At 36.1% G+C, this 16,381-nt stretch overlaps 1 protein-coding gene and 1 pseudogene across 3 annotated transcripts in view; one reads left to right on the top strand and one right to left on the bottom strand.

The window, feature by feature from the left end:
* Positions 1-13,542, bottom strand: part of CHIC1 (cysteine-rich hydrophobic domain 1) — a 113,155-nt gene extending 99,613 nt beyond the window's left edge. For all 3 annotated transcript variants that reach the window (XM_011930667.1, XM_011930668.1, XM_011930669.1), the window contains exons 1-2: positions 13,115-13,542; positions 378-432 (exon numbers count right to left, since the gene is read on the bottom strand). In XM_011930667.1, coding sequence (XP_011786057.1) covers positions 378-432; positions 13,115-13,410 — 351 coding nt within the window. In that variant the 5' untranslated portion in view covers positions 13,411-13,542. The remainder of the gene's footprint in view (positions 1-377; positions 433-13,114) is intronic.
* Positions 13,491-16,381, top strand: part of LOC105503685 — a 40,398-nt pseudogene continuing 37,507 nt past the window's right edge.

Genomic DNA, 16,381 nt, shown 5'->3' with positions numbered 1-16,381 from the left:
ATACCATATGGTACTTTAAAAATTAATAGCAGTGATACATACAGTTAAAAAAATAACTTTAACTCTAAAAACACTGGAAATTAATGACCCAAATAAAAACAATTATAGCTACCTATGCTGAGAAAAAAAATACAAAAGTGAAAAAGCTGAATGGATAAATAAATAATGGCTGGCATTAATGGACAATGAACAAAATAACTGGTCAGAGGCTGGTAGCCATGGCAACAGCTTTCAGACACTATAAACACAGCTTCCAACTACTGAGGCCTCCTATTACTTGACTTCATTAACAATGATTCAAAGCATTTGTCATAACAATGAGTAAGCCATAAAACAATGCTTTAGAACTGAAAACTTCAAAGCAAATTCTCACTTACCTTCCCTGTTAGAACGGAGGGAAATTCAGTATCAAACTTGTTGCTCAAGCCAAACCTTCAAAACAAAGACAGAACAAAGTATGTTCTACCCAGCATATTTAAATATTTCCTTTTTTTAAAAAAAGTTATAAACCTATGCATTTTTCTTTTGGCTTTTTGATTTAAAAATGTGCCCTGAAAAATTTTTTATATGATATTTACAGAAAGCAAATCTTTGATTATTAATCCAAACTAATTTTTAAAAAGCTTAACAAAAAGCAAACATTAAAGTGGGATTCTAACTCAACCCATGATGTAGGATTAAAAAATAATAAGTTAAAGAAACACATATTGAGCTGGAAATGTCCATTTTTAACTGAAATGTTTCAGTTAAAACCTACTTTAGTTGATAACTGTTGGAGCTGGATTATGGGTACTGTGTGGGATTTCATTATACTATTCTTTCCACTTTTGTGTATGTATGCAAATGTTCCTAATAAAAACTACCCCTCCACAATTAATACAGCCTTTGGAACTACAGAGTTTGACCACTTGTGACCATTTACTATTCAGATACTCAAAGTTTAATCCTTATGAATGGCTTTCACGTTTGTGCTCAACCAGTTTTGAAAAAACAGATCCCAGACTTGAAAACGCTCTTTTCCAGTACACTCAGTGAAATCTGCATTAAGAAGTCAAAATGAATTTTATGAGGCTTTGCTCACTTGCTTGTTGATTTCAGGGATAACAAAGGTCACTTCCTGAATGTTAGATGATACTATTTCATATTAACTACAAGTTTACATTAGTGGAGGATAGGTTGTAAACAAAAAGGAAAAGACAGTAACATTTATTGAGAACTCCATATGAGGTGGGCAATAACAGTAACAGCTACCAATAACTATGTTTTTACCATGGGCTAGACACTGTGCTAACTAAATATAGTCACATGCTACATAACATGTTTCAAAGATAGACTGCATATATGATGGTGGTCCCATAAGATTATAATGGAGCTAAAAAATTTCTATTTCCTAGTGTTGCCATAGCTCTTGTAATGTCATAGTCATAGCCTTCATAACATCGTAGTACAATGTATTACACACGCTTGTGGTGATGCTGGTATAAACAAACTTACTTTGCCACCATAGAAAAGTATAGCACATACAATTACATACAATACATAATACATGATGATAATAACAAATGACCGTTACTGGCTTATGTATTTATTATACTATACTTTTTATTGTTATTTTAGAATATATTCCTTCTTCTAACAAAAAGTTAACTGTAAAATAGCCTCAGGCAGGCCCTTTTAGAAGTATTCTAGAAGGTACTGTTATCACAGGAGATGACAGCTCCGGGTTATTATTGTCCCTAAAGACTTTCCAATGGGATAAGCTGTGAAGGTGGAAGTGATATTGATGATCCTGACCCTGTGTAGACCTAGGCTAATGTGTGTGTTTGTGTCTTAGATTTTAACAAAAAAGTTTAAAAAGTAAAAAAAATTAATAGAATAAGGATATAAAGAAAATATTTTTGTACAGCTGTACAATGTGTGTTTTAAGCTAAGTATTATTACAAAAGAGTCAACGAGTTTCTAAAAATTGAACAGTTTATACAATTAAAAAGTTATAGTAAGCTAAGGTTAATTTATTATTGAACAAAGAATAGCATTTGAAAATAAATTTATTGTAGCCTAAGTATACGGTATTTACAAATTCTACAGTAGTGTACAGTAATATCCTGGGCCTTCACATTCTCTTACCACTCACTCACTCACTCACTCACACAGAGCAACTTCTGGTCCTTCAAGATCTACTCATGGTAAGTGCCCTATTAAAGGTATAACATTTTTTGTCTTTTATATTATATTTTCTCTGTACTTTTTCTATGTTTAGATACCCAAATACTTACCATTGTGCTACAACTGCCTATAGTAATCAGTATAGTCACATGCTGTACAGGTTTGTAGCCTAGGAGCAACAGGCTTACCATATAGCTTAGGTGTGTACTAGGCTATGCCATCTAGGTTTGTGTAAGTATACTCCATGATGTTCACACAATGATAAAATTGCCTAACAATGCATTTCTTAGGAGGTATCCCCATTGTTAAGTGACACATGACTCTACATTACTTTTATGCTTTAAAAGTCTTCAAGAGAAGTATTGTCAACCCCATTTTAAAGACAAAGAAGCTAACATCCAGAAAAAAATATTCAGAAAATAAATTAAATGACTTGCCCATAGTCATGTATTAAGTAGGGAAAACCAAAACTCCAATGTTGACCCCCTAAATCCTTATTTTATCCTATATTAAGAGAACAGGAACTATGGGTTATTTTGCTGTTTTCTATTATACCTAGCAGCATAATGAAATCTAATCAGTGTTGAAAAATGTTTGTTGAATAATAAACTACTGTACTATTTAACTAATTTATGGCACTTGGTTGTAGGGTCACTTTAAAGAAATGTTAAGAATCCAATGTCTGATTAAAACTCTGTGCAAGACCTAGAGGAACTGGGAAAACAAGAACAAAATAACCCCAGAGCTAGCAGAAGAAAATCTGAGAACCAAAAATCCACACAAAATATCAATGAAACCAAAAGTTGGTTCTTGGAAAGAAGAAACAAGATTTACAGACTGCTAGCTAGATTAATAAAGAAAAAAGAGAGAAGATCCAAATAAGAGCAATCAGAAATGACAAAGATGACATTATGACTGATCCCACAGAAATACAAAAAATCTTCAGATAACTATTATGAACACCTAGCACACAAAATTGAAAATCTGGAGGAAATGGGTAAAATTCTGGAAACATACAAGCTCCCAAAATTGAATCAGGAAGATTTGAAGCCCTAAACAGAACAAGTTTCAAAATTGAATCAGAAATAAAACACCAACCAACCAAAAAAAGCTTAAGACCATACTGATTCACAACCAAATTCTATTAGATGTGCAAAGAAGAGCTGGTACCAATCCTACTCAAATGATTCCAAAAATTTGAAAAGGAAAGACTCCTTCCCAACTCATCCTATCCTCCCTCATCATCCTTAGAGGAAAAGCTGGCAGAGAAAGAAGGAAAATAAGAAAACTACTGGCCAATATCCCTGACAAACATAGACACAAACATCTTCAACAAAATACTAGCAATTCGAATCCAGCAGCACATCAAAAAGTTAATTCGCCATGATCAAAGAGCCTTTATTCCTGGGATGCAAGGTTGGTTCAACATACACAAATCAATAAATGTAATTTACCACATAAACAGGATTAAAAACAACAAAAAAAGGATCATCTTAATAGGCTCAGAAAAAGCTTTTGATAAAATTCAATATTCCTTCATGATAAAACCCTCAACAAACTAACCATCAAAAGAATGTACCTCAAAATAATAAGAGCTATGTATGAGAAACCCACAGCCACCATCACACCCAACAGGCAAAAGCTGGAACCATTCCCCTTGAGAACTGGAACAAGAAAAAAAATGTCCACTCTCACCACTCCTTTTCAACATAATACTGCAAGTACTACTCAGAGCAGTCAGGCAAGAGAAAGAGAAAAAGGCATGCAAGCAGGAGAACAAGAAGTCAAACGATCTCTTTTTGCGGACAATATGATTCTATACCTAGAAATCCCTAAAGACTTGCCAAAAGGCTCCTTGAACTGATAAAGAAAAACTTCACTAAAGTTTCAGGAAATGAAATCAATGTACAAAAGTCAGTAGAATTTCTATACACCAATAACATTTAAGCTGAGAGCCAAATCAAGAATGGCATCCCATTTACAATAGTCAAAAAAAACAAAACAAACAAACAAACAAAAAAAACCCCCAAAAAAAACTCCCTAGGAATACATCTAACCAAGAAGGTGAAACATGTCTACAAGGAGAACTATACAACACTGCTGAAAGAAATCAGAGATGACAGAAACAAATGGAAAGATATCTCATGCTTATGGATTGGAAGAATCAACAACATAAAAATGGCCATACTGCCTAAAGCAATTTAAAGATTCAATGCTATACCTGTCAAACTATAAACATCATTCTTCATAGAATTAGAAACAACTATTCTACAATTCATATAGAAACAAAAAAGGACCTAAATAGACAAAGCAATCCCAAACAAAAATAACAAAGCCAGAGGCATCATATTACCTGACTTCAAACTATACTACAAGGGTATAGTAACCAAAACAGCATGGGACTGGCACAAAAACATACACAGACCAATGGAACAGAATAGACCACAGAAATAAAGCTGCACACCTACTACCATCTGATCTTTGACAAAACTGACAAATGTGAGTAATGGAGAAAGGCACCTCTGTTCAATAAATGGAGCTGGGATAACTGGCCAGCTATATACAGAAGAATTAAGCTGGAACACAACCTGTCATGATATACACAAATTAACTCAAGATGGAGTAAGTACTTAAATATAAGACTTCAAATTATAAAAATCCTAGAAGAAAACCTGGGAAACACCCTTCCCAACATGGGCCTTGGCAAAGGATTCATGATTAAGTCCTTAAAAGCAACTGCAACAAAAACAAAAATTATTAAGACCTAGTTAACCTAAAGAGCTTCTGCACAACAAAAGAAATTATCAATAAACAGACAACATACAGAATGGGAGAAAACATCCACTATCCACGCATCAACAAAGGTATAATATACAGAATCTATTAGGAATTTAAATAATTCAATAAGCAATAAACAAAGAGTCCCATAAAAAAGTGGGCAAAGGGCACGAATACACATTTCTCAAAAAAACACATATAAGGGGCCAACAAACATATGAAAAAATGCTCATCATCACTAATCATTAGAGAAATACAAATCAAAACTACATCTCATGCCAGTCAGAATGGCAATTATTAAAAAGTAAAAAATAACAGATGTTGGCAGGACTGCTGAGAAAAGGGGATGCTTATACAACATTGGTGGGAATTTAAATTATTTCAGCTACTGTAGAAAGCAGTTTGGAGATTTCTCAAAGAATCAAAAATAGAACTACCATTTGAACCAGCAATTCCATTACTGGGTATATACCCAAGGGAAGATACATTGTTCTACCAAAATTACACACGTGATCATATACTCATCACAGCATTATTCATAGCAGCAAGGATATGGAATTGACCTAGGGGTCCATCAATGGCAGACTAAAGAAAATATAGAACATATACACGATGGAATCCTATGCAGCCATAAAAAAGAACAAAATCATGTTCTTTGCAGTAACATGGATGTAGCTGGAGGCCATTATCCTAAATGAATTAACACAGAAACACAAAACCAAATATCACATGTTCTCACTTATAAGTGGGAGCTAAACATTAAGTACACATGAACATAAAGATGGGAATGATAGACACTGTGGACTACACGAAGTGGTAAGAAGGGAGGTGAGTAAGGGTTGTAAAACTCCCTGTTGGGTACTATGCTCACTACCTGGGTGATGGGTTCAATTGTACCCCAAACCTCAGCATCATGTAATATAGCTTTGTAATGAAACTGCACATGTATCCCCCAAATCTAAAAGTTGACAAAGAAAAAAAAAAACCTCTATGCAGGAATTTCATATTGTCCTTGTATCATTTACACTAATAACTCATTTTCAAGGACACATGCAGTTTTAAGCACAAAAACTCTCTATATTTAGCAGCTAGTAGCAAGACACATACCTGTACATAAATATACTATATTATGTATGTTTAAAATGTATTTTGAAACAAATTCTGTATTTTAAAATAGTCAAGTAAATAAATTAGCAATTGAAAAAAGATTTTAACTACATTTAAAAAATCCTTCATTAATTCTGTTCAGTTGTGTCAGTACAACATGTAATGAGAATATTTTATACAAATACATATTCCCTTTAAATCAATACATAGACACAAAAGTATAGTTAAACTGAAAACAAGGTGGGACACCATTATGCATGAATTTTTACGGCAATCTTCATCTGCTGCTTGAGAAATTGACAATCTAGTATTAAACCTATTTGTAATTATTTGCTTCAGCAATCAATAACAAATATTTAATATTACAAGAAACATTTTATTTAAATCTATTCAGCGAGTGAACTAGTGACTTTATCACTAGCGAAAAGATGCAATTCATTATTACATGAAGAGTAGATTCTTATTGTACAAAGACATAGATGCAGTTTTCATTTTTAGAAAGTAGATATGATTATTTTAAGTAGACCTCTATTTCCACATCTTGTCTAAATGCCTTATAGATGCAACATCAGTAACATGTTCCTACCCTGATTAGCAATTGCTGCTAATTTAGCTTTTGCCAGCTGTCATTCCCCTACTAGATATCAAATATGCAGTCAATACAGACAGATATATCCTTCAAAATGTATATATTTTTATTGTTTTAAAAATTCTTAGCTTTACTATTCCCTCTTTTCACTTATCAGCAGACAAATGAACTGTCCACTGCTTCCATTTCCCTAATATCTCCTTTCTTAAGAAATTTTGAAACTTGATTTTTGATACTGTCATTTTGCTGAAAATAATCTCTTATTCAGTAAATTTACTCAAAATGACAAGTCCATCTTGTCTTGTTTATTGCCAAATTCAATGTCTTCTCAGAACTTTTTCAGTTGACTTTGTTTGCAGCTGTGACACTGTTGATCACTCCCTTCCTAACACTCCCATTCTTTCATTCTGCCCTCAGACTCCATAGTTCTTCCAAAATTTAGTTTTTAATCTTCTGCTTTTCTTTCTAAGCAAACTATAAAAGTTCATCTGTATTTGACAGCTTTGACAATCATTTTTCTCTGTTAACAATCATCATATCTATAGCTCGAGTAATATATTTTTGTACATGCTCTGGTCCCTCATCTTTAATTGTATACTGAAAATTTCTGTTTGGACATCCTGTCACAAAACAATACCACCTTAAGTGAAACCTATCTAAAACTAAATGTTATATTTTCTTGGAACCTGGTTCCCCCTTTCAAATTCATCTCTATCAATGGCACATTACTCTCTTCCTTTAACCTATACCTTGGTATCATATTCGCACCCTCCCTCTCCTATGTTTTGCATTTTGCTTACAGCCAGGTGGTCCCTAAATCCTGTTATTTGCTCCTTTGAAATCATTCTCATAATGATCCCTTCCTTTCCATTGTCACTGCTACATTGGCTCTTGTCCTTGCTCATGTGGTTCTCCTTGCTTCCCCTCCGAAGTTTAAATCTAAGTCCTACTCAGCCTTCAAGGCTCAAGTTCCAACCCCTGCTGTAACGCCTTCAATGTCCAAGCCTTCATGGATTCCTTTTTTTTTTTTTTAGAGAATGAAATTTTTAATGAACATTGCTTTGGACCACGTTTTTCAGCCCCATTAAAACTTGGAGAGTGTTATAAAGATAGACATTTCTGCTTTTATCACCCTTCTTTAAAAACAGTATCACTCCAGAACTGGAAAACAAGAGCCACGGCTTTATAATCTTTATACAAATCTCAGATTAATTCAATTGAACATACATTTGAAAGGATGGGAGATTGCAGCACATCCTCAGAGCAGGATCATCTTGAATAGAAGTCTCCATGGCTTTATCTAAATACTCACGGCCACTTCTAATGTGCACTATACAATTCAACAGTTAACAAAATGTTGTCTTTTATTCCTTGCTGCTCCATATCATTATCTTAAAGGCAATTTTCCTGTTCGCTTTCTAAAGCAAAGCCTATACTTTGTTTTCTCTGTGTTCTTCACAGTGTTTAGCCCAGTGCTCAAGTTCTAGAGAAATACTTGCTATATTCATATTACTAACTTTCTTCTCCAATATATAAAGGGATTTCCTTTTCTAAAATATAAAAAATGTATTAGAAATAGTAACTAAAGTGTTGCTTTATTTCTTAAAATACTCCCTTATGACCTACATATATCCATATAAAAAGTATGAAGAAAGGCAAAGTAGGCTTGATACTCTCATAGTTTTGGCTAATAGGCAGCAGCAATCTTGCTCTTGCCTATAAGACATTTTTTCCCTTAACTTTCCCTGTTATAGACTCAGCACACTAAAAAAATACTTAACTCAAATAACTTTAGGTACATTTCACTTAGCAGCTACTAGGAAATGTTGAAATGACTGCTGCTGAATAAACACCTCAGCTGGGTTTCATAAACAAACCATTAAGTTAAGAATTATGAGTCCAGAGAGGCTAGACAAACTTATCTACTTATTACTGATCCGTGGTAGATATTAGCCAAGATGTGGGGCTCAGCAGGCACTTGGGAAGTGCTCACACTATCATTTTATCAACTTCATTAAATATAGAATCTATTGTACGTTTGAAGCTGACCCAGCTGGTAGTTCTCAATGATTGTATTTTCTTTGTCAAGAGTCTTCAATGACCATAATTTTAATTTCTTAGACAAATTCTTTGAAGTAAAGGAAACCGAGGCAAAGGATCTATACTCTCACTTCCTCTTCCCTTTTCTCTCCCTCCCCATACCTCTCACCATTTTTCATATTTGAAAATGGCCATATACCAGCCTTTCAAAATCTTGCACAAATTAAAGTTCACGTACTCAGTTTAAGAAAATGTGGTAAAATTCTGCCAATAAGACACGACTTCACTAGAAAACCATGCACTTATAGTAATACTGATTCTGAAGCATGTGCACTGAACTCTATTTGCTACACCAAGGAAAAGGCTATGCCACAAAATAAAAGGAGATTTTTAAACGATCCTAGTTAAATCTCTTTAATATTTCATATGGGAAAAATGTCTTCCCATACTATACAATGGCAAGTTACCATGGCTTCAATATTCTCAAAGCCTAAAACCTTAAAAAAATTCACCTTACATAAAAACAAATTAACAATGCATCACTGTAATTTCTCAGACAACTGTTACAGAAAAGGCATTCCATTCCCTGATTTCAGAAGTATCAATATTCGTAGTGCTAAGTTTTTGGATAAATGCACTTTGGCAAAATTGGCCATCTTTGTCAATTCTATAATCTAATAACTTCAGCTTTCGTAATTTTAATGAGAATTTTATGAGCCTCTGCGAATTAGTAATATGTTGTCTCTACTAATTTTTATGCAGGTGTAATGGTAAATATCTATATATTTTGAGTAACATAAAGAAGGTGGTAATGTCTATAAGGAAAACAACCTCATGTGATGGAATATTTTTTTCTGTATTTCAATACATTAGATCCAAATATTTATCCTAAAAATATCAAGAAGAAATGTGATACTGTTATATTATTCGGATGTACAGTATTTTTGAAGCACAATACTTCCAAGAGACATTTCATTATTTCTGTTTCTATAGTCTCAAATCTGTAAGAGTTAATATAATCATATTTTTTAAAATTTGGAAAAAGATCTCAAAAGATACAAAACTTTCAGTTCAACTAAAGCCCCATCTCTCCTTATGCTGCACTATTTTTTGTGACCTGCCTTGCCTCTGAAGGCCTGTGTGTTTGTGAACCCTGGAGCAGAAGCTTCTAAAAAAGAAGAAATCACGTATCAAATGTAGCAGAGAGAACCTGTAGGATAGGGAATGAAAGATGTCCACTAATTTAGCAACAAGAGGGTCACAGTGATGTTAATTAAGGATAGCTCCTCTGTGGTTTTGGTAGCAGAATCCAGATCAGAGACGGGTAAAGATAAAACAGATAAGGTAAATGTAGCTACTTTTTTTTTAGAAATTTGAAGGATAAGAGAGATTGGATAGTAGCTAAAGGGAACACGGGCATAGGAAGGCTTTTGCCTTATTTTGTTTTTTAAAAATTAGAGACTGAATACGGTTACAGGTTGAGCCAGTAGAGAGGTAATATTGGAGAGATGGGTGGTCTGGTGGAGCAGGATCTGGGAGGAGGCTGGAAAAGAAAGGTATGGAAGGCACAAATGGACAGGTGAGCATTGGACACATGGAGGGTCTCCTTGAACTCTGAGACTGAAGGAAGATGGCACAGAAACTCAGAGCTAATTAAGATCCAGTGCAGGTTTTCAGCAGGAAAGTGACATGACTAGACTGTGTTTTAAGAAAATTAGTTTGGCACAAGCACACAGGATGGACTGGAGTAGGGAGAGGCAGCAGACCGTGGCAATAATTCAAGCAGGAGATGATAGCAACCCAAACCAGAGTGGTGCCAAATAGGAATGAGAAAATGAAAAATCTAAGAGATATTTCAGAAACTATGATGACATAATCCTGGGGCAGACTGACACAGGGTGATTCAAGGAGAAGGAAGAGTCAAAATGACTCAAAGGTTTTGAATGTTACCTGGGAGATCAGAATGGTGGCATCAAGGAAAGAAATGAAACAAATGGAAAGCACGGGCAATGTGGAGAGGGATGTTGGGCTTAAAATATACTGAGTTTGAGGTGATGGCTCCAAATTTTAAACTTTGAGAAGAAACAAAATGCTCTATACAACAGAAGACTGCACAAAGAACGGAAAAAAAATCAGGGCTGGGAGATAATATCAAATATTTCATTCAGATAGGGTATATAGTTTAAGGCAACTCTAACACTCCTATGCCAGAAAAAAAATAAACAGAAGTTGATATTTTAGAAGTATCAGAATAAGATTTTAGAAGTCTCAGAATAAGATTACCTATTTCATAAGGATTTTACTTTACCTGATAAAAGGAAGGCTTCACCACCATACAAAGACCCATTTCTCAGATCCAGTTAAATTTTCTCCTAGACATGTAATCCTTTCAAATCCCAAGACATTTAATGTCATATGTGATTTCTAGGTGTAAGAATGTATACAATAAAACTAAATAAGTTTCCAAAGTATATACATTGGTTAGTGAGTCTAGTACTGGTTTGCTGCTTTTCGGGTTTTGGTTTCAGTCAATGAATACCACCAGTACTACCCGCACGCTCCTAATTAGAAGGATGTTATACCCATCACAAGGGCCTGGGGCATGGCAAGTGTCAGTGTTCTTCTAATGAAGAAAATACGTTGGAAAGTACCTGTGCAGGGTCGAATGGAACCACAAATAAATTTCAGGTAACTTTAATTTTATTTTCTTGTTCCTTCTCCTTTGCATGAATTTTGCAAATGTGGAGGTGGAATATTGGAGTATAAAATCATGGACTAAAGGGACATGTAACATAATCTGCATAAAAGTAACCTTTGGTACCAGCCATCACAATTAGTTCGAGTAATAAATTGTCTCCCTAGTGACAAAAGGAATGGAAGTAAAACCGTGCAATAAGCTGGCATCTAAACATTGCAGGCTATCTGCAAAATTCTTGGACCAAGAAAAATTGTCTTAAAATTTCCTAATCAAAAAGTAGCTCTAAAACCTTCCCCCAACCCTTCCCCAATTTCAAAATATTTGTTAATATATTTGATGCAAAGATTACAAAAGTATATTACAATTAAAATACACAACATGTCATGCCTGTAGTCCCAGCTACTCAGGAGGCTGAGGCAGGAGAATTGCTTGAACCTGGGAAGCAGAGGCTGCAGTGAGCCAAGATCATGCCACTGCACTCCAGCCTGGGCGACAAAGCGAGACTCCATCTCAAAAAAATAAAAACAACAACAACTCAACATGTTAAAAATTAAAACTAATATAAGGGAGGTAGTATATACATGATTTTATATAACATGAACTCAATTGAAAGTCAAAGGGACTAGGTGAGCCATCATCAAACCAGAGGCAGCATGACATAATAACAAAAGGCAACCTATTCTGAAAATGCAGTAAAAGATAGCATAGTTCAGAGAGTGAACATGACCCAGTACTCAAACTTCCAGTTAGGGTACAAGCAAATAAAAATGAGGAAGCACTCTTTAAAGCCCAGAGAATCATCAACATCTTTGCCCTGTAGCTATGTTATGAAGTCCCTCCCCATTTTATTTTCTCAAATATTCAACTTTTTCTCAAGATTTTAATTTTTAAAAAAACCACCCTGGATAAATTTTAAAGAAATCATGCTCAGCTCCCAAAGTACTAATTTCCATATACATATTTAATGCCTGTATGTTTCACATTTGGGCACACAAAATCCCTTGGAGGTAAATTATCTCACAACTGAAAAGCTCTGGAAACCATCTACTCCAAACCCTTCATTTTAGAGATGAAGAAATCAAGGCGTAGAAATCAGAAAAAACAACCTGACCAAGGTCACAGGGCCAGTAAGAAGCAAAACTGGGACTAGCATCGAAGAGCCCGGACTCAATCCGTTTCTCTTTCTACTTTCCATAGCTGCCTCTCAACCTGAACCTCTAATTGAGTGATACACAAGGAAGGATTAGATAGGAAGAATGGATGGATGAATATGTGGGTGAATGAACATTCTATTATTATTCACAAAATGTATCATGTTTCTGTTTTGAAGAATGCAAGCCTAGTTCTTGTCACATGTCACAGCAATTGCTGTTTCCCACAAAGTATCAATCTTGTCAGCAAAAAAAGCTCTGGTACATCCTGCAGTTTAGAGACTGTTCACTTGCCAGCATACGTACAAGAAAGGAGACTCACCCCTACTCCAATCGCTCTGGCTCCCAAAGCCCTAACTTCCCTCTCCTATACTCACTCTTTACCTGGCATTGGTGCATCATATTTACATTCACCTCACTTCCTTCACCACGTATCCACCCCATGGTTTCCCCATTTAGACCTGGTGTCCTTTCCTAACTGTACGCCTCAGTAAACCCTCCCCCACTCCACAGGCCCCTCGATCACTTCTCATTCCTCTGTTGCCAAATCTCAGGCTTCAAGTCCCAAGACCCCTTCTCGCTTACACAGTGATGTGGCCGGCACCCCGCACTAATACAGGGTCGGGAGCATATCTCCGCAGATGCTCCTCGCTCACTACCCGAGGCGGGGGCGGCGCCTCCTCCTCCTCTTCCTCCTCCTCCTCTTCCTCCTCCTCCTCCTCTTCCTCCCCCTCTTCCTCCTCATCCTCCTCGTCATCGTCGGGCCCAGATACAGACGACGACGACGACGGCGACGACGACGACGTTGCCGCTTCTTCTTCCTCCTCCTCCAGTTCAGAGATGGTGTCGAACTCCGCCATGTTGGGCAGCAGGATGCTCATCACGTGACCTCGCGATCGCCGCCACTCTCCCGGAGAAGAGTTTGAACCTGCTGAGGTGCTGCAAGAGGAGGGGGAACGAAATGAAGAGAAAGAGGAGGGGTGTAGGGACAGGATTTGAGGAGACGCGCCTGCGTGTTGGGCAGACGGGGAGGGGGTGCGGGGGGGCGGCTGTTGGAGGCGGGGGCACTAGAGAGGAGCAAAGTCAGTGTACGCTTGCGCGGCTCCAAGGGGAGGGGGCCGCTAGAGGTGAACTCCAGGGAATCATCCAGGTTCGGTCTGCGGGTGCTCGCCTTAATACTGCTCTCTGAGCGTCAGCTACGTGTGTTCTGGGTATCTTCTGATTTGATTTCCTATTAGTTAATGCTGGGCATTATTAACCCCACTGCAGGCGGGTGAGGGAAAGCATATTGTATAAAAGTAAGATTAGAACTTTATCCAAAATATCTCAAGGTATATACCAATCCCTTACGTTTGTTCAGCATTACAGCTTAAAAGCCTTGCGTCATAACTTTGTCACAATCTTGGGAGGCAGGGTAAGCACTTTTATTAGCATTTTACTTAAGAGGAAACTTTTTACTATTTCTACTATGTAATACTTAACGGAGGACTTAAGTCAGGGACTGTGCTAAATGCTCTGTATGTATATCTCATTTAATCCTCCACAACCCTATGAGGTATGTATCATGATGATTTTATTTTACAGATGGGAAATCTAGCTGCGGAGAAAATAAGTAATTTGTCCAGTGTCAGGGAGCTACTAAATGGCAGACCTGATTTTTAATTTGGTGGTCTCTTCTGATTCCAAAAGCCCAGTACTCTTAACCAAAGGGCTGTACTGCCTGAAGTTATTTGGAAAGATTTTGTAGAGTGGTGCCTCTTGGGCTCTTCCTTAAAAGATGAATCAGAATATGCATGTTTGAATTTTGGAGTGTTTTTTGGGGGAGGGGGCAGATGGAGGGAGTGAAAGGAGCATTCTAACCTAAGGAAACCTTAATTAACATCATCCATTTTCCAGGCACTGAGCTAGACCCTCATGTACAGTATTTCAGTTAACCCTTAATCCTGAGAGGTAGGTATCATTATATCTATTTTATTACATGACAAAAGTGGGTCTCAGAAGTTAAGTAATTTATTCAGGTATATGGTGACCTTTTGTCCACGATTTTCCATTTTAAATAGTCTATCCTATCTTCTTTACACTCGCTAAAATGTTGTGGAGATCACATATTTTGCGTTTCTAAATAGCGTGCCAAACTGTTTCATACTTGGAAGCAGCACAAAACTCCATATCATTAAGACAGTAAAGTCACACAGCTGCTAAGTAACAGAACAAACACTGTAATCCAAGCATTCTAATACCGGCTTCACTGCTCTTTCTGCTACACTACAGCTGTATCCCAATCAGATGGTGTGTCTCTGGGGAAACAGACATACTCAAACTTTAATTTAGGATGAGCATGACATTATCAGTATAAACAAAGTATTTAATGTGTGTGAAGTAGGAAGAAATTAGTTCTGTAAGAGAAATGAATCAAACCACTATCATCAAGGAGTATGTGTTATTAAAATGAAAAGCCCATTTTTATTTAACAGTTGGATTATTTAGGGAACTTTAAAAATAAGTCATAACACTATCAATAAGCAACAAATTATAACTTTTTGTCGTTTAGATGATTGTATCTACTAGCCAGGAATTATAGAAGATGGAACCTTAAAATATTTTGTAGTAGCCTTCTGGCAAGACATGTATCATTTATCTTTGCTTTTTTTGGATGTTAATAAATGTGTCAGAGTTAAGATCAAAATTAATACTCTGCAACAGTTCTTTTCTTTCAAGAAGCAAAAAAAAAAAAAAAACTGTAAACGACATTTAAAATTTTTCCAAATATCTTATCCACAAAGGTCCACTAAGTCTGTGTATAGAGGGAAAAGTATTTCACCGACTACTACTTAAATGATAGTTTCTCCTCACACTCAAGATTAGACTAGGAAAGGCTATTTGAAGGACAGAAAGGGAAAGGAGTAGGGGGTGGACTCTGTAATAAGTGCAAGTAAGATATTGGAACTATGGTAAAAGTGGAGAAATTATGGCCATGGAGAATGAGAAGGAAGGAAAGGGATGGGGAAAATCTGTTAAAATAGAAAGAGGCCCCTCGTATTTAGTCAGATGTCAAAAGGACCAAACAGTTCAGGGAAGTGCTATACTTGGCTAAACGCACAAGGAAGTAGTCAAATCTGTCCATCTGTTTTCTGGCTTATATATTGTGATTAAAAGTCATATGTGATTCCAAAGGTCATTTGTTTTGCTTAGCTATAGGAGAATTTGGAATTAAGCAAGCTGAAGAAAAATACATTTTGTTTATCCATTGTCAGTAAACACGAGAAACACCATGGTTCCTGAATGATACCTTAGTATTAAGAATAGTAAATCGTCAGACGAGTTGATGGGTGCAGCACACCAACATGGCACAAGTATACATATGTAACAAACCTGCACGTTATGCACATGTACCCTAGAACTTAAAGTATAATAAAAAAAAAAAAAAGAATAGTAAATCGAGGAGTAGATGGAAAAGAAAGCAGATTGTGTAACATTATGCCTAACTTGCTAAGCAGGGTATGGGGATATTTCTCCCATATAATTAATAGGGAACTGAGGCATGAGATCATTAACCATCTAAGAGGTTTCAACCTTAACAGCTGAAAAGAATTGTAACCTTTTAAAGACAGCTTTATTTTATTTATTTATCAAAGCATTCAATTCATTGGTTTTAGTTACAGAGTTGTGCAACTGTCACTACAAACTAGTTTAAAATATTTACATTATCCCCAAAAGAAATCTCTGTCCCATTTTTCAGCCATTCCCCATTCATCCCCAACACTTGGTAAGCATTAGTCTACTTTCTTTTCTACAGATTTGTTTAATGGACATTTAAATAAATGGGATCATACACTAAGTGATCTTTGTGTC

Source organism: Colobus angolensis, unplaced genomic scaffold (assembly GCF_000951035.1).
Source record: "Colobus angolensis palliatus isolate OR3802 unplaced genomic scaffold, Cang.pa_1.0 Scaffold87, whole genome shotgun sequence".
NCBI lineage: Eukaryota > Metazoa > Chordata > Mammalia > Primates > Cercopithecidae > Colobus > Colobus angolensis.
The sequence above is the reverse complement of the archived record's forward strand: the minus strand, read 5'-3'. Positions and strand labels throughout refer to the sequence as shown.